This window comes from Empidonax traillii, unplaced genomic scaffold (assembly GCF_003031625.1).
Source record: "Empidonax traillii isolate 1590-97213 ecotype Southwest subspecies unplaced genomic scaffold, ASM303162v1 scaffold287:size763773, whole genome shotgun sequence".
Lineage (NCBI taxonomy): Eukaryota > Metazoa > Chordata > Aves > Passeriformes > Tyrannidae > Empidonax > Empidonax traillii.
In genome coordinates, this window is record NW_020955480.1 from 598,232 (window position 1) to 617,141 (window position 18,910).

Below are 18,910 nucleotides of genomic sequence, written 5' to 3' on the forward strand. Positions count from 1 at the left end.
ACTACCCTCCTGTCTGCAGATTGGTGTCAGAGATATGTGAGATTTTTTGTAATGCCACTAAAGAAGCATTTGTGGAAGAGAAAGTGCAGGCTCTTTATTTGGGGCTGTTGGAAATGCTGTGGTGCCCTCTAATGAATAAGGGCCAGTGCAGTTCCTTTGGCTGTGGCTTTTGAATGAAAAAACCTGTGTGTCTCTAGCCCTTCTCTGTGGGGATGTCTCAGGAGGCTGAGCATCTGCAGTGAAATAATTCTGCTGTGTGAGATGTGGGCGAGCCCGAGGGGAAACCAGTTCCTTATCTTTTATCAGGTTTGCTTAGATACTCTTCACCACACTCTTACTTAGGAAATCAGACAGCAGCCTAAATATAGCTTGAAAACTCCAGAGGCAGGTCTGAGTGTTGTGGAGCCAAAACCACACCGTGGCAAGCATGTTAGTGTTTTGGTCTCCTGGGACACTCAGGGAAACACAGGCTTTGTCAGGCCCTGAGACACTGAGTGATGTGAGCAAACCTAGTGAGTAGCATCCAGATTCCAGCCCCTTAGGGATTAACCCCTTGCCATGCTTCTGTCTCCAGGTATAAAAGGCAAAGAAGGACGGCAGGCTTCCAGAAACAGCGACTATGCTGTGCCAAAGTTTAAACATTTAAGGAAACTGCTACTAGCACATGGGCATTTATATTATGTGAGAATAGCACACCTTGTACAGTATTTCTTCTATAAGGTAAGGGGGGGGTGTAGCTTATTTCTTTGTTTATACTAGTGCATTTCTTGGGCAATAGAATAAAATATTAAACAGGGGAAAATACATAGGATATTCTGTAGCTCTTTCCTTCCCTAGAACAGGCTGTGTCTGCCATATGCCTGTCCATTGAAAACAGGGCTTACAAGGGAATATGAGCATGACTTTCTTCCAGCGTCTTCTGCAGATATTAACTGCTCACTGGATTAGTTTTGTGCCTGGTAAAACAAGTGCCCTGCCTTGTCTAATGTTGTACTATCAGACACTAATGTCTGATAATAGGAAAAACTACTTGGATTTACATTGAAAAGTCAAGTGCTTCCTTGCTGATCATTTGTCTTTTGTTTCCGTAGAACCTTTGCTTCATTTTACCGCAGTTTTTATACCAGTTCTTCTGTGGATTCTCACAGCAGGTAATTTCTAGTAATTTTTCTATAAAGGTAGGATGAAAAGCAGGTGGCATAATGAGGCTTCCTAGCAGATACTTGGCTTTTGCCATCCTGTCCCTTCATCACCTTGCTTTACAGGACAGTAGGATCTGACCTTGTTGCTCAGCACTGTATCTGGAACATAATATTGTGAGACCCATAACTGAAAAAGAGGAGACCTGCTTTCTTTCCTTTCCCATCCACCAGCCATAAACAAAGGTGGATGCCTTCCTGAAGTGTTAAGAAGGGGTTAGCTGTTTTGTCAATACCAGATTTTTCTGCTTCTACTTCTCTTAAGAGAACAAACTTTCAAAGGCTTCCTGATCTTGTCTCCTCTGCTGCATTTCCTTGTGTTAAAAGTGTCACTCAAAAGGAAGAACAGTTTCTTCTTTTATGGCAGCTTTAAAAAAAGACACACAATGAGTGTCATCAGAGCTTTACTTAGTTGTCATGAGAGCCTTGCTTAGTCCAAGTGAGCTTCAGAGGGACACATCCATCTGGTGAGTGGGTTCATGTGCTTGGAGACAAAGACTTCGGCTTTTGTATCTATTTGGGCTCAAAAGTAATGCTGAGGAAGAGTAAATAGTAGGAAATAATTCTCTGCCTGCCTTGGCAGAACCACTTGCCTTTTACTTGTTTTAAAAAAAGGAACTATACGTCATCTAATACAGTCTAGTCTTTAGAGAGCCACAGAAGGCATCAAGTATATTAACAGAAATGGCAGCACAAGAGCAGCAACAGAAAAGCTGTGATAAGGGCTGTTTAGTCTTGTGTTTCTGGAGAATGTACCGGAGATGAAACCAGCCAGTTACAAAACTTCCTATCAGTGGTAGCAGGTTCCTGGCCATGCAGCCTGTGGGTGCCTTGTTCCCCCTTGCATTGCACAGAGCATGAGCATTGTGCCAAATGAAGCTGTCCTATGTGGCTGTGACAAAGGGATGAATCTGTAGGATATGTAGGAGATAAAGGCTGGAAACTTTCTTTGTGGAGAGACTTTTAAAGTGGCGTGTCTGTGTGTCTCATTTTACCCTTTCTTCTTTTAAGCCACTGTATGATGCTGCTTATCTGACCATGTACAACATCTGCTTCACATCACTACCTATCCTGGCTTACAGCCTTCTGGAGCAGCACATCAGCATTGACACGCTGACCTCAGATCCTCAGCTGTACATGTAAGTAGCACTGGACTGAGTAACCACACAACTTGGTTACCCAGGGTTTAAGTTTTATTGGTGTAGGAGTGTAGGCAGGTGTCCCTGTCCCATGTCGGTGATGGAGTCACCACGAACTGCAGAAAAGGCCATTTATGTCCCTGCTGGCTCTGCTGCTTCTGCATTTGAGCTGAGCGGCATCCCAATTACCACCTATTTCTACTTGTTTATGCTGTCCTGACAGTATCTGATCTAGCAAATTTCACCAGTGTCTCTATAAAAGAATAAAAGAATTCTCCATCCGTAAGGGAAACTGAGCTGTGAGTGACCATTTGTTCACATTACCTTTGAGCCAGGCAGCATGAGCCAAGCACGTGATAGAGCATGTACTGGATGAAGGAGAGATCTACCTTTCAGGAGGAAAAGAGATCCATTAATTTTCAGAAAGAATAATGTTTCTGAAACCCAGCTCAGGCAGGTAGTTTCTCAGCTTGTCTAAATGGATATGGTCCCCCTAGGCTTCCCCTCCACAGGCCAAGTTCCCGTATCAGAACCGTATTACCAGAGAGCTCTGCTCATTGATCCACATGCTCAGTTTTCTGCCACATTGCCTGGGGAAAGGACAGTTTAGACTGTCTCTCTCTGCTTTGGTGTTTGTTTACTCTCTTTCCTGGGTTGGCTCCAACCTCCCACAGAAACAGAAATGCGTCCCATCTTCCTCCCACCCCTGCCCACACACAGGCACTTGCATGCAGCGCTTCAGCAAGAACTAAGGAAAGATCTGGGTTTTTTTGAGGAAGCCTCTGTTCATGCATCGCTCTTGCTAATTCCCCTGCCTGGCAGTAAGCCCAGCCCTGTGCAGAGAGACCAGGTCAGGGTTGTTTTGGCCAGTGTCCTGTGTGAGCCCTCTCACCCCTGTCACACCCTGTATGATGTTTCTCAGGCATGGAGGGGCCATGTGTGGCACAGCCATGCTCTAACCAAGAGTGATGCCTGTGCAGAGACAGCAAAGGGAATTAGCAGGTGCCTAAAACACTTCATGAAAATTACACTAGGTAGAGGAAAATCAGCAAATGCAACAAGAGCTGTAAGGCTGGTAAGGGGCTTGGGCGTTTTTAAAGTAAGCACTCAGAGCAATGAATAATTAGACCTGTGTGGTCCTCCACTCTTATGGCGAAATGCCACCACACATATTTTGAAATAAATTGGTAATTGAATATTGTGCAACAGAGAGCAATAACAGCAGGCCCTTGTGCCTTTGCCTGGTGGGCTCTCTGATCTCTGGGGTCTACTCCTTGAGGGAAAACAGCTTTAGTTTGAATATTCATGACTGTGCATGTGCTGCTGAATGCAGAACGCCCTCCGTGCCGCTGCTGTATGAAGTGCTGAGCTGCTGCAGTGCAGTTCTCGAGTCTGAGGCGCTGTAAAAAGCCTGTTTACGATGAGCACTGCAGGACATAAATGGAAATGCAAAACAGAGCTCACAGGGAGGTAGCCGGTTGTATTTTTTTCTCCTTGCAATAAACCCTTATTCCAGTCTGGTTTATCCTTGCTCCTTTCTCATACCCAAACTGTGGTATGTTAGAGCATGGTCACTGCATCATCATGCATAGGAGTCAGTAGGGATTTGTTTTAGAAATGGCAGTTACAGGAGCCCAGCACCACACCAGGTGCATCTTGCTGAAAATGAATGTATTGCTTTAAGAGTTAGGAAGAAAAGTGAGAAGAACAGGGATTTTTGGTTCTGACATAAAAGTGCTTTTATGCCCCATCATTCTTCAAATTTTAAAGAAAGTAATCTGAAAAGACAATGGTGTTTTTAACTGTTTTTAACTCCCTCATGCCCTGATAGCCACCCTCCATTCCCCAGGCCCTGCGTGTGGTCCCTGCAGAGCTTTGCTCATGGCCCATCCATTTCCTGCTGCTGCCTTTGTGCCAGATCTCATCCTATATTCAGCCAAGAGCCTCTTGCTACAACCCCTGTGATAAAAACACCCACTATACAATTCAGGAAGTTATTTTCAGTCTGTGCAGAAAAACACCATTTTAGGAACAGGACTGGCAGAGCGTTTCTCAAAAAAGGAGCTTGTGCATTCTACGAAAAGAGGGAAACACATCACAGATTTGATGCATCCCAAACGGGTGCTCATGAGCCTTGCCCTGGTTTAAAAATGTATCATTTAATATCAAATACCATGGATGATGCAGGGGCTGCAGAAGAGGCTCAAGACGGTGTTACATCTCTTGGCTTTGGGCTGAGTTGGGTTTTCATCCAAGCTGCCTAGAGGAGAAGGACAAAACAAATTAATGTGCTGAACCTCTTGTGATTTCTCATCATCAGCAGCTGCATATGGCAAATGTTCTTTATGTCCTGTACACTGGCTGGTGTTTGTGTGGGTGCCTTCTTGCCTCATACAGCAAGGGCTTTTTCCAAAGCTCAGTGATCATTTGCCTGCAGGGAGCTTTGCAGTGCATCCTAAATATGATGGTGATGGTCTTCTTACTCCATCTCTTGGCAGGAAGGTTTCAGATAATGCAATGCTGCAGTGGAGGCCGTTCTTGTACTGGACCTTTCTGGGCGCTTTTGAAGGACTCGTGTTTTTCTTTGGGGTTTATTTTCTGTTTCAGAATTCATCGTTGGAAGATAACGGAAAGGTAACGCCACCAAAAAAAGGAAGATGAGTGTTTCTTTTGTGCACTGCCTCTTTGATACGCCTGGCAGGGAATATCTACGTGCTTAATCTGTGCAGTGTGTCTCTAGTCTTGTCCAACAGTGTAGCTTTGCTTATGGTGTGATTCTGCAGCAAATGCTTGAAATAAAACATTTTCCAAATCGCCATGGAAACGGGGCAGAGCTGGTTATACTCACCAGGTAAAATGACTAGTCTTACACACAGCTTTCTTCCTACCAGTGAGCTTTACACAGTGCTCATGCCCTCTCCTGTCTGATCCTGGCCCAGGGCAGGAGCAGTGTCTGTCCTTCTCACCAGTGACTGCCCTGAAATTCAGCACGTGCTTGGCTGGTTACAAACAGCTGAATTAGCCCACCTTGATGAGATGCTGCTGCTTAGCGCAGACACGGTGTAGGGCTGCTTGTGCTCTGTGCCTGCTCCAGGGCGTGATTTCAGCCTCCCATTTTTCTTTGACATGGGGGAAGGCTGGTGTTGGGCTATTGCTGCTGTTTTGGAGCCAGCATAAGTCATCACTGCTGCTGCAATGAGCAGACTGTTGCCCCTGCTTGCTCATGCCTCTGGTGTCGGGACACGCTGCATGAGCAAGGTGTGGGAGCTGCTCTGGGTTAACTTGCACAGTAGGAGGAGGAAAAAAGATTGAGGGTGTTTTTGTTTTTGTTTTGTTTTTTACTTATTCCTTTCTATTTTGCTGGTTAATTGAGTACAGAGTAAAGCATTGGTGCAGGGAGGCTCCCACATGTGGTGACCTGAGCTGTCTCAGGACCTTTTCCCCAAGGGAGTGTGCAGCATGTTATCAGATCTCAATTGATGGAGAACTTCTTTATACCATCACCTGTGATCCTTGAAAATACCTAAACTTTTTTTAACGGCTAACGCTTGGAGAAAAGCTGATGAAATTTATGTATGTGTATTCATACATTGCATCAATGCCAATATTTATGGCCCCAGCTATATGTAGTCAAGCCCCTGTATTGTCAAATCAGTGCTTTTCTGTATTTATAGCCATTCTGGCTGTATTTGAATAAAACATGAGGCACTGATAAGTTCTGCAACTGCCTTCAGAGGTCAAGTCTATGTGGCGCTAAAATAAGATCTGTGGTTATGTCTTGTTCTGTAAACACTTATACCTGTAAGAACTGCTACCAGCAATTGTTCATAATATCCATATATGGTTGATTCCTTTTTCGCTCCTATTGACTTTATTTTTTTTGCATTTTTTGAAAACTTTTACATTTCACTTTCTGTTTTAATGTATGCATTCAGATCTTGACAGCCTTTGGTAAGCATCCCTCCCATTCATTGCCATCATTTGGATTTATATGCAGTATCTGCTTTTCTTTGTGTGCATAGTCACTAGTATCTTCAAACCAAACCAGATGGAAAAACACCCATTGGTGCATTCTGCAAATGGGACTACAAAGACATGATGATTGTTGCGAGAAAGCAGAAACTGAGTCAATTGCCAAGAAATCATGAAAAGCAGGTGGTCCAATGACTTGTGTCCTCAACCAACATTGCTGTTAGTAGGAGGTTGTCCCTGTCACTGTCCCAGCTCTGGGTCACTCGTCTGTGTGGCACTGCATGGCACAGGGTAGCATAGCGGGCGGCAAAGTCTTCTAAGCATCAATCCCCCGTAGCAGTCGTTCCATCCCATCCTTCCCCTCCGGACCCTGCTTGCACCCCTGTCCTCATCGTCTCTGTACCTCTTCAAGGAGATGGATCGAGACACCTGTGGCAATGTAACGTGTTTTTCAGATTTTTGGGAACTGGACCTTTGGGACGATTGTTTTCACCGTGCTGGTGTTCACCGTCACCCTAAAGGTTAGGATCTTCCTTCCTTTTCCAGTACTCTTTGCAGATGTTTTCCAAGGCTTGTGTATGTGCAATGAAATCGTGCAGTGAATGTGTTGAAAGTTTAAGCTTCTTTGAATATGTTTTCCACCACACTTAAATCTTCTCTTCTTCCATAGAGGCAGAACTTCCTTATTGTCCTTTGTGTAGTCTGTGGTCTGTAAGTGTTTATGTTTCGGTTAAGTTATTTTTCTACTTTTTCCCTCTTTTGAGAACTCCAGTTAGTTGTGGTTGACTTTTCCCCACACTTTCACCTCTTGGTGTTCAGTTCCAGCAAGAGGAGAGGAGAAGTGGAGAATTTGGGCTTGTCCACCCTGTTTCAGACAAGGCTGAGCGCTGCAACAATCACAAAAGCCCGTGTCAAATAACAATAGCAAATCTGCTTTGTTTCATGGAGCTTTCCAGAACAAACTGTTTGCATAAGACCTTACAAAAGGTCTTTTATGTTTGGTTCAGTCAGCAGGTGGTGACAAGTGGCAATTACAATCCCTGTAACCTTTAGACATTTATTTCCTATAGCATCAGAGGTTGCATCAAATTTATTCTATTAAAAAGTGTCAGTTACAATTAGGATCTCAGTGTTTCCCTGTTGACTGTGCTAGCCTGTGGATGTTGAAAATGTTTTTCCTGGTGCCCATATGCACAGGGGTAGCTGTTTGGAGAACCTTCAACCTTGATGTGAAACCAGTCTGAAATGTCATATAAATCCAATCAAATATGCTCTGCATCTAAAGCCTGTTCTGTCTCTCTTTTTATTCACACAGCTAGCGTTAGATACCCGATTCTGGACATGGATGAACCACTTTGTGATTTGGGGCTCCCTTGCCTTCTATGTGTTTTTCTCATTCTTCTGGGGAGGAGTCATTTGGCAAGTATATTTTCTTTCCATAGTGCTTTCCTAGGGAAATAGCCAGTGCTAGCTTTGTGGGGATGTGGCTCCTTTGGGATATCCAGAGGTTTACAGATGGCAAGGTGTATGCAATCATGCTCCTTTCCCTCCTGAGGAAGGCAAGGTGGATATCTTCATCCAACACCCTCTAAAAGCCAGTACTGGAAGAGGGCTCTTGCATGATGAAATGTGTTTGAGGAGATATCTCAGCCCACCAAAGGGAATAGCCTGAAGGAGGTAACACCCTGGTCACCATCCAGGTGCTCAGCTTTGGCAGGAGGTGATTTGCTTTTCTGCCCAGGGTCATTTCTGTTGCTGAGGCTCTTGTCTTCATTGGGAGGTTCTACAGTAAGCATTTTAGGATCTGTTTGTGCCTGTGGATGAGAAAGACCGGAAAAACTCATGGTGCAAAGAAATCCGGTGAAACGGAAGGAAGGAACAGATGAGGCAGATGTGGAGCAAGAGGATCTGGGCCTCTGGGACAGCTTAAGAAGGAAAAAACAGGAGAAAGCACAGATCCTGCTGATGAAATCCTGGATCTTAATAGGAGAAGAAATTCTCATTGATTTCAGTGCAATCAGGATTTTAGGCTTAATATGTTGCAAAAGCAGGCAAGCAACAGTACATTACAAACATTACTAGTTTTCTATTTCCTGTGCTGGAGTAAATGTTCAGTTGGCATTCACAGTAAACAGTGTCTCCCATTTTACACCTTTGCTTTCCCATGGGCTTGTGCCATGGGCAATTGGCTAGATCCTTGATCCAGCAACCTGTTAATAAAGATGTGGAACTGACTTAAGTATTTTAATTGGGGATTACAAGCTTTGTTTAACTCGTCAGTGTTGCTAACCAGCAAATCCGGATCTGCAATCTAGCCACATCACTGAACTGAAATGTGTGAGTTTTCTACTAAAAGCTCTTTCTGCTGTTTAACTTGCATAGCTCAATATTTTTGACTTAACAGTAAGCAACAACTGCTTTGGGATCCTTGTCATCGGTTATTTATGAGGTGTTTTTCACAAGCATCTGTCAGTTGCTCTCCCTCATCAAGGAAGGGAGGAAGGTGCCAATAACCTGTTGATTAAGAGACACTGGATTTCCACCATCAAAACCAAACAAGAAGCTATAGCAAGACCTGAAATTGCAATTAAATTATCTGGGTTTTGATAAGGTAAATAATTTAAGTGATAGTGGCAAGATTCAAACTCCTCCCCACCTGAAAAGAAACAGATATGGAAGATGCAAAATTAATCATGATAATCCTCTAGAATTAGTGCAGTTGAAGGCAGGAGATAGATTGGGACAAGGATGGACAGTGTGATTTTGTGTGGGCTGTATCCATCTCCATCTGAAAGGGAGGTGTAACTGCTAATAGTTTGATGTGAAGTTTGCTTTCATAATGACTTTCTTGGAAAATCCATGTTAACCAGAATTTATTTGTATCCTTTCTTTTTCAGGCCTTTCTTGAAGCAGCAAAGAATGTATTTTGTATTTGCTCATATGCTGACTTCTGTTTCCACGTGGCTGGCAATAATTCTCTTGATCTTTATCAGCCTTTTCCCAGAAATTCTTTTAATAGTTTTAAAAAATATAAAAGAGAAAAATCATCAGGTAAGGAACAAGATGATGTATCGCACTGTATTTTTAGGAAGACCTTCCTTAAGCACCAGATCAACCTGTAACAGTACCACATACCACTCACATCTCAAGGAAGGCTTTCTAGAGTCTTATCTTGCCCTTTCACTACTTGCCCAAAAATGGCAAGTAGTTAATCTAAAAGAATGCTTATATCTGTAGTGAAGAGAGACTCAACCTGTGCCTTTCCTTCGTTGCCTTCACTGGGTGGAATTGTGCTGTCTCTTATAGAAGCACAGTAACCCTTGTCCAACATGAACTGATCATCAAACCCCCCATATCGTGTTGTGAAAAAAAACCCTCCTGTTTTTATATCAAAGAACACAGCCAGGATGCTCTCCTCAGGTGCTGGTGCAGTGGTAGCAGGGTCAGGTCTTGTCACATTTGCCCACCCTCCAAAAATAACTGAAGGCTTGTACCATGGTGTTCACTCTCCTCGAAAGTCATCTGGTTTCATAACAGCTTTCCTCCACTGCTGAGGAGGAGGGCTCCTTTCAGAAGTGGAAACCTTCTCCTAAAAAGTTTTCTTCATTGCTCCTGGAAATGGTGAAGGCCAGCACTGCCAGGCTCACGACTCACTGTGCTGAGCTCCCCTGCCCATTGCTCTCTGCTTGCCCAGTGGTGCTGAGCGTCCCTGTAGCACCATCTCCTGGGCAGCCCCTGCTCACCCTGGCTGTGCCTCCCCCCTCCCTGTGCCTTCCCCTCCTGCAGCCCTTCTCTTCCCCTTGCAGCATCAGCGAGTCCTGCCTTGGATCAGCACGTGGTGTGTTGCAGCTCCCCAGACCTCTTGCCATCGGGTTTGCATGTCCCTAGGCAGCAGTAGGGCACAGCTGAAGGGGCAGGGTGTGGGGTCACCCCCCCACCAACACCCAGCCCCAAGTCATTAATAGCATCACAGAATGGTTTGGGTTGAAAGGGGCCTTGAAGATTACCTAATACCAACCCCTCGGCCATGTCCAGGGGTGCCATTCACTAGATCAAGTTGCTCAGGGCCCCATCCAACCTGGCCTTGAACAATTCCAGGGATGGAGAATTATTATAGTTGAAAACAATAGAGATGGTAAAAGAGCTATCATTCTAATTTGTAAGGGTCCATGTAACTTCTTCTGCTTAAATATGATTTAATAGTTTCTAGCTTGACAGCCCTGTTGAACCAGCTGGGAGCAAGTTGCTCTCAGCTGTGGACATAGGACAGTGAGGACAGTGCCCTGGAAGGGTGACCGGGGGATTTCTAAGCCCCAGCTCAAGTCACCTGAGAGGTGACCCATTTTTGCCTTCAGCTGTTGGCCAAAGATCCATCTCCTCTTGCAATACCTGCTTTCAAGAGTGCTTTATATGCATTTAACAAAGACTTGTGAAATCATTTAGGAAAGCAAAGTAAGTATCAACTAGAAAAGTCTCTTCAGATGTGCATCCCAAACTGAACACAGGCTGAGCCATATTTAAATGTACATATTGAGTAAGAGCTTTATTATAAGTCCCTGAAGCAGATACCAGCTCTGGATATCTGTGTCATCAATCAGACATCAAAGTCAGTTGCCTGATTAGTAAAGGCATCTAAGATCAGGTAGATGATTTCAAATTAAGACCTTAGTGAGAATCTTGACCTTAATATTGGAATAAAATAAAATTAAAATAAACATCAGTGTCCCAAGGGCAGCATTAAATTAAAAACAAGACTGGGGATGTTTTTTAGGTGCCTGAACCTGAACTTGACAGCCAAGGGTTGTATGTGAGGCCAGGTCAATGGACTCTTAGTATTGACCTCAGTGGGACAGGGTTTCACAGTTTCCTGTAACGCTGCGCATCAGCTCTGCTCAGCCTCCCTCTATTAAACCTTCTGTGTGGAAATGTGGTGGTTGTTTTTATTTTGTTTTAATTTTATTTTTTTTTTTTAACTGCAAGGCGCATTTGTGTTTTCCTTGGTTTCTGCCTTTCTCTTTCTTGTACTGCAATTTTCTGTCTTTTGTGCTGTTGTGAACTAGGTAACGAAGCGCCTTCCTTCCTCAGGAACATCCACTATCTTCATGCTTTCTCAAACTTCCAGCAATCACAGCTTTTCTTGGAGTGAATAAGGTGATTTCCTTTCTGAGTCGCTATGTGTTGCTTGCTCAACTGCCTTTCTCCTCCCTCTAACGCCTAACTCCTGAAAACACGTTTAGATTTGCTCACGCAGCAAAACCTCGCTTTTCCCTGAATTTTGCCTTAATTTAAATCTTTTGCTTAAATATTTCGTCTGTCTCTTCGCCTTCGGTCTCTTGCTGCACATCAGGTGAGTGAGCTGGTTGTGCTCAGGATGTCCAAGTGAAGTGGACAAAGGCAAAGCTGGTTTACACTCTTTTCTTGCTGCAGTTTTGTGTTTTACTGGTCTAGATATGAGTGGGACAAGGTGGAATTGATGTTGTTTGTCCTCTGGATGACTTGGCAAATGGCTCAGACTTGTCTGATCTAGGGGAGAGCTTCCCTAGTGCCCACCTTGCCCAGTCCATCCCACTTGTTAGTGCTACCCTCACGATGAAGGATAGTCTTGGGTTTGCTGATGAAGAAAGTGATGGGGCCACTCACAGCTAAGTGCCTTGATTACATGTCCCTAGCTTTTGGTTTCACTGCAGATCTCCTCAATTACTGCCTATTTTAAAAATACCAGTTATGTGGAGATCAGAGATGTTTTCCTCCTCCCTCAAAAGCATAAACCTCCAAGCCTGAAGTTAAATATTTTGGGAAGCAGAGCCGGTTTCTGAGTATTCTCTGTGCCTCTTGCACTACAAAACCCAGCCAGTGATAATCATTCTTTATGATATGACTTAGCTATAGGAAGGGTTGTGTGTGTCTTGCATTGTTTGACAATAGGCAGGGGCAAGGATTGCATGTGCTATAAGTCTCCTTGCCTCGCTGTTGCAGAGCAGCAGGAAGGCACCTGATTCACTGTCGGCCAGACCTTCTGTCAGACCACTTCTTTTAAGAACATTCTCAGATGAGTCTAATGTGTTGTAAAGGTACCCTGTCTAAAGGAGTTGGGATGGTTTTAAAAGGCATCAATTAACCAAATGTAACCCCCTCCAAATCAATTAAACTGTGGGTTCTTGTAATCCTCTTGACTGTCGGTGTGGGGCACCTGTCCTTGTGGAATGGAGATGCAATGCTTGGGATGCATTTTAATTTGGGGATGCTGTACTATCCAACCTCTTCAAAATATTGTATCTGTACAGATACTTTCAAACTGAAATATTTTGCAGTGTGCAAAGAAATCTTTGAATCTAACTGATAATTTAGTCTAATGTTAAGAGAAAATTTAATCTGAGAGTGCAGTCTGGATTGTGCTAGCAGTGGTTATAAAAGGTAACATTGTTAAATTTACACTGAAAGATTCAAATCTCAGTTGTTAAAATGATTCCAGTATTGCATCTGAATTGTACCAACATCACTTTCTCTAGGGTGCATGCTGTTCTGTCAGATAGAAATAAGTACATTTTAATTCATCTTCATAGATTGACATAAACACGTGTACTTGTCTATGTGTGTCAACACACGAACAGAGGATTGTCTCGGTGTCTGTATGTACATACACACACCAAGAGCATCCTAGTACAAATTGACTTTTTTTTTTTTAAACTTTATAGCAAACCAATAGCAGAATAAAAAAGTGCCAAATTGAATTCACAACTCTGCTTTTAGGGGAGATATCATGTGTGGTGTTGCCTGCAAACAGAAAACTGCAGATGTTCTGCAAGCCTCTCCTACCTTTGTAGCCACAGCTGCTGCTAAATAAATGAGTTTAATTGGCATGGCAGCTCTAGGAGTCATGCTTGCAAGGCCTCCAGTGCCTGTAGTATCTGTCCTGCACAGCTGATCCTTCTCCACTGACGTTAGGTGGTGCTCTCCACCACCATAGACTGGTGCAGACTGGTGCAGGAGGCAGCTGGACCGGGACAGAATGGGAGGCACAGGGGGCAGCGAGGCAGATGGCACTTTTAGACTTCATGTGGCATTTTGCGGATTGTGCAAATCAATTTATCATCCGATTACTTGGTTGTGAATGACATTTGGCACTTTTATCATGGCCTAATCAATCATCTTCTCCTATAAAATGTCAAGTATTTTCTTCTAAAAATAACCAGGAAAAGGTTTATAAGTTTGGGAATGTAACAGTTATGTATATATGTTTTCCTTCTGATTTTTGCAGGCTGGCCCCTTCGATCTGCCTGTGTTAGTCTCATACAAACGTATAGAGAATGGTTATGTGAAGACTGAAGATGCTGTTACTAATTTGGCAGAAAGATATCCTCTCAGGATACTTTAAAGTGCTCCATACAAACACTGCATATTGTCATGCTGTAGGAAAAACCCCATGGTTTTAACCTAACAGTTTTCTGTGACATTACCAAGGACTGTAAGCAGCCATGCTGAAAGAGCAGCAGCCAGGACACTGGCCCCACAGTACCTGTTTGTCTTTGGTCTTGTGGCTTCCCCACCCCTCAGAAAAACAATTCTGCCAAATTCTACGTCATTGGAGGCTGAGAAAGCATCTTTAGGAATTCATCCAAAACAGCATGAATCAAAGTGCAAGAGTGCAGTGCCAGCCCTGCTTCACATGGGGGCTTCCTCTGCCCACTGCAGATCTGAGAGCAGCAGAGTGCTGCTCAAGTCTCTTGCTCTGCCTGACCAAAGAAGTAGCACAGACTTAAACCCAGTAACATCCCCATCTGGCTCCCTGAAGGCACTGGGAAAAGCCTGCTGCTCTCACATGGAATCTGGATGCAGCCCTCAGAGCATCTCTCCTGGTGCTGGGGCTGAGATCCCTCGGCAGGGGACTGCCCCCTCCCAGCCGTGGGTTGCCAGATGCACGTGGCAGAATTACTTGAAAATTCTGGAGAAATCTTTGCTGATCTCTCCTCCAGGTGTGGCTGGAAGCAGTCTGTGGTCTGCCCACAGCAGTGGTGTCTGTGTGGAGACCCACGGTGCTGGGAAGCACCTGAGCATCCTCCCGTGGCCAGTTTGCTGATGGGTTTATTCCTGTTGGAGGGTGAAGAAAAGGTTGTTCTGTGGCTGTTTGTGATGGAAGGAAGCTTTTGTGGGGGAAGAAGGAATCCCAAAACTTGGACTGTGGCAGACTGAGCCTCTCTGTCCAGGCTCCTGTGGCTGTGCTTACATCACTGCACTGTGCAGTTGCTCCAACACTTTAAAGGCCTGAGTGACAGTGCAGTCCTTGGCTGATCCCAGGGACATGGGCTGTGCCTGTGTACCTGCAGGCATATAAAACTGCATCTTGAGTTATTTGCACTAAGAAAAAGACGGTCTAAAAATAAAAGGAATACATAAACCTGATTTCATTTTACATTTTTTTTTTGGTTTTTAAATTGGCATGTTCTTTTGAAACCTACCTGAATAAGAATTTTTCTCTTTAGGTTGTGCACAGCAGAGGTGAGATTCCTGACTCTCAATATTATTTTTTTTTTTCTCTGATACTTCTTATGTGGAAAGAGCAACTTTTTTTGTTGTGTTAAGTCATAAGCAATGACAGAGCACCCTGTGTGCCACTGCGGGTTGGTGTGACGGTCCCTCCCTTGTGCCGATTTCCCCCGGCCCCAGCACTCTTCGGAGTGGGGCAGAGGAACTACTGTGAGAAGCTTCAAGTCTCATTTCAGAAGCAACAAGCTCTACGCTGCCGCTGGGTTTGGCTCCCGCTCGCTCAGGCTTTGTGTCATTTACATGCAATGAAACAATTTGGGACTAGATGGAACGTTCCCCTCACCAAATTTTGTTAAACTGCAGACTACTGATTTTTTGGAAGAATCAAGTCTTGCTCTCTGGCTGCCACCCCTGTGGTCTGTCTTCAAGTGGCGCAGATCAGCTGCTGGCAAGTTCTCTCGTGCGTCGCAAGGACTTTGGATGGGCCTTACCTAAGTGGGAGAGGGGTGTGTACAGTCCCTGTGGCCAGTGGCTGCTTTGACATCACCCAGCATGGGAGGGGAAGTTTGGACAGGACCACTGTATTATACACGCTGCACTGGCCTCAACGCAAGTGGTGTCTGCACCGTGTCAGCAACTGCGGCTCGACTCCTTGCTGCATGCAAGTAAGGAGCTGCACTGCCAGCATGTGTCCCACGGGCAAAGCTTTTGTTTTCTTCTTTTCTTTCCCTTTTCCTAGCTCATTTCACGGACCTAGAATTCAACTTGCAGACCTTGTCCCGTTCTCACCTTTTCTTGCTAAAATGTGGTGCCTACAGATCAAGTATATAATGAATACAATGAAGATACGCTCTATATGCCAAATCTAACCTTTCTCCTTAAATATACAGTTGCTGACTTGTGTTTACATAACCTTTAAAATGTGGGCACTAAAATGCCTAATTCCTGTGATTCAAAACCATTCCAAGCCCGAATGGTCCCAAGCCTCACACCTTGCTTCTCTGTTTTGTGTCACGCTCTACTCCAAGGGTCAAAGTCTGTTCCCCTGGAATTCCACTGGAGCTGCTGGTGATGTTGGGAACAGAGTGAAGCTTGCCATGTGTGTGAACTGTCCAAATAATCACTTAAACAGGCTAATTTCTACAGCCTGTTTAAAGACAAAGCCTTCTGAGAACCAAATCTCTTCCTGTTTCCAAGTGTTGGGTCCCCACTGGATTGCAGTAGCTGTATGTTAAAAACCAAGGTGTGTGTGCGCTGACTGGTGGGGCGAATTTAATGTGAAATGGCTTGAACAGCAGCTCTTTTAGGAATGCAGTTTTTTTCGGGGTTGGATCTTCAGCTAGTGCACTGATGTAGTGCTGGGGGCCAGGACCACCAGGTTACCCTGCACTTGCAGAAGAGCTGATCCTCGTCGTTCAGTAATGGCAAAAATGAAATTCCTATTGCTGTGGGTGGCTTGTGAAATCAGGGGAAACAGGAGATTCCTTTTGAGGTTAGAGAAGGGAAGAAAATGTAGTGATAGTGACTGTAAGGTGTAAGGCAGCAGGATGCTGAGGAGGCAATAATCCTAGAGCAGTGCTGTGGTGTTTGTTCATGTTTCATGATACCCACTGCACTTGGTGAGCTAAAAGGTCAGTACAGGCTTATCGGTGGAAAATCTTGAAGGAAAAAAGGCTGGGTTTTTCTCATAATAATTCGTTGAAGTTTAATCACTGACTAGGGACATTGAAAGATAAGGAAGGTAATTAAGATTCCCTCTAAAACTGTTACATGATAACAGTGAAGCTTGGTGTAGCCATAGCGACTTTTCAAACACTAATCCTAATCATTATGAGAATATTATAAATTACTTGGAATTGCATAAAAGCTTCAAATTGAATTTGTATACACACAGTTGAAAAACTCACCTAATACTTCACCATTTATCCAATTTCCCAGCTACAAATTTTTTTAAAAAACATGTAGTGTATAGAAAATGTAAATTATATACAGGCAATGAACAGATACATTTTCAGCTTCTTGCAAAAAAAGAGGACTGCAACCTTACATTTTTTTCACTTAAATGCAATTTTATACATTTATGTTGCTTTATATAAAGGAAATTGAATGTGAATGTTACCTTTTATGAATGCAACTTGCTCTTTTTTCATTACAGAAACTTTTGTTTGAAGTAATCAATAAACTTTGGTATGTTGTTCTGATTAATATATATTTGTTGTCCGTCTTGTCTCCTTGGATACTCCTGGGTGATGGTTTATTACTTTTCCAGGGTAGTACTAGGAAGATCATTTGCATTTTCTTTGGGGGGTAGATGATGGCCATTCTTGGTTGTTTGATGTGGAGCAGCATTTGCCTAAGGAAATACTAGCTGCTTCTCATGTATTTTTATTTTCCCACCACTGTGGGAATTAGCAGTTCTGCTGGTAACAGCTGCTGCACATAGCTGGCCTGTGCACTCTAAACCCATTTCCCTCAAAAATAATGTTAAATTAAGAAAGTGAGTCCCGTGAATTAAGTGAATAAATTGATTTAACTTTGTAGAATAGGTGTGCTCAGAGCTTTGACATTTAGGAACTGGCTGGGAAAAATGCAGGTCCACGTGCCTGATTTCCATACGTGACGTATTAGTTCTGTACATGTTCTAACATGTAACTAATGTTAGCCATTAGTTACATGGCTACCTGTAATAAATGAGCATTTCTTAGTTCAAAGCCTTAGAAACACACAAATGTGGCTGATTCTGTGCCTCGCAAAGTGCCTGGCGCTGGTGAAGTTCATGCCAGGTATTTGCATTGACGAAATTCCAACAACGCAAGGAAGCTGTTAAAGCACGACTCACAGTGTTTGTGTAATACTCAAGGAAAATATATAGACCTAAATTTATTTTTTTTTTTTTTTTAAGGACACGGGTCTGATTCAAGCTGAAATGTTTATAATGAAAAACTGACAGTTTGAAAAATTCTGTTTTGGCTGCTTCGATCCCTGCAGCTCCCATCAGCCACCGCAGGACAGATGGCTGAGCTATTTAAAACAAACTCTAACCTTTCCGAAGCAGCTTGTACTATTGGAAACCAGATACACGCATTCAGAATCTTAATAGCCCGAGTGAGTGATAGTGAAAATCATCTGAAGAGCTGGAAAGGGTTTTACTCTGAGCTGGCTGCACAGGCTGTCAGGACAAAAGCTGTAAATGTAAGCGATGGGAGACGACCGCAGGTCACTGGGTATTTCAGAAAGCACCAAAATTAGCATTTAAAACACCCATGTAGACCTTCTTGTTAGAAAGGAGAAGCAATGTCATGTTGTAAGGTGATTTTTAACAAGGACAGCAATTTTTTTAAGGTCAGGCTGTTGGCATGTGAGGGCTCTTGGCACGTGGAGGGGTCATGGTCTCCCTGTCCCTCCCTGTCCCCCAGCAGCTGTTGCAGGAGATGCATCCACAGCATTCTCACTGCTGGGATTGGGCTTTGCTTCTTAAATCTTCACACGTCTGGGGATAACCTGTTAAGCTGGAAAATACACTGTGGCCTGGAGAAAGGGTGTGTGTGCACTTGTATGAGTGTTCCTTCCAAAACCAGGGGTTGTAACAACAAATAAGGCAGGTGTGACTGACAGGGAGAAAGTGAAAGTGGGAGGGCAGAGTGGAGACCTTTCTCTTTTTTTCACAATCAAGTAGGTGACATAAAATCCTCATCCTAATTAAATCCCTGCAGGTTTGGCTTATATCAGTGGGGCCAGGATTTTTACCAGGTTTTGGAGGATCTACTTCTCCTGGACTATCTTGGAAAGAGCCCACACCAGACAGTACCCCAGATTGAGGGTGATGCTGCCATCTGCACAAGAAATCCTCATAAAATTCCTGTTTATGAAAATCAACCTGAGCTTAATTGCTCTTATGCACAAGAACTTTGTTGTCACTATGCTTATTCCAGAGGTGAGCAATTCCCTTGGACATCAGTTTGACTCCAAATTGCATTGAACCAGCTCTGTTTTTCCAGTTCTCAGCACCTGACTAAACAGGTATTTTTGAAGGGTGATTTCTCAGATTCAAATAATGGTCACAGACACAACCCAGCATTCTAGCCTTAACCTAGAAAAAGAAAAAAAAAATAAAAA

At 43.7% G+C, this 18,910-nt stretch overlaps 1 protein-coding gene across 6 annotated transcripts in view; it reads left to right on the top strand.

Annotated features, from left to right (window-relative positions):
* Window positions 1-16,999, top strand: part of ATP11C (ATPase phospholipid transporting 11C) — a 56,218-nt gene extending 39,219 nt beyond the window's left edge. For 2 of the 6 annotated variants that reach the window (XM_027890403.1, XM_027890404.1), the window contains exons 22-29: window positions 575-720; window positions 1,092-1,151; window positions 2,211-2,338; window positions 4,837-4,972; window positions 6,766-6,831; window positions 7,626-7,729; window positions 9,208-9,361; window positions 13,569-16,999. In XM_027890403.1, coding sequence (XP_027746204.1) covers window positions 575-720; window positions 1,092-1,151; window positions 2,211-2,338; window positions 4,837-4,972; window positions 6,766-6,831; window positions 7,626-7,729; window positions 9,208-9,361; window positions 13,569-13,685 — 911 coding nt within the window. In that variant the 3' untranslated portion in view covers window positions 13,686-16,999. Of the gene's footprint in view, window positions 1-574; window positions 721-1,091; window positions 1,152-2,210; window positions 2,339-4,836; window positions 4,973-6,765; window positions 6,832-7,625; window positions 7,730-9,207; window positions 9,362-11,370; window positions 11,462-12,286; window positions 12,382-13,568 lie in introns of those variants that run through there. The other 4 variants (XM_027890409.1, XM_027890405.1, XM_027890406.1 and 1 more) reach the window with 4 other exon arrangements.
* The last annotated feature ends 1,911 nt before the right edge of the window (window positions 17,000-18,910 follow it).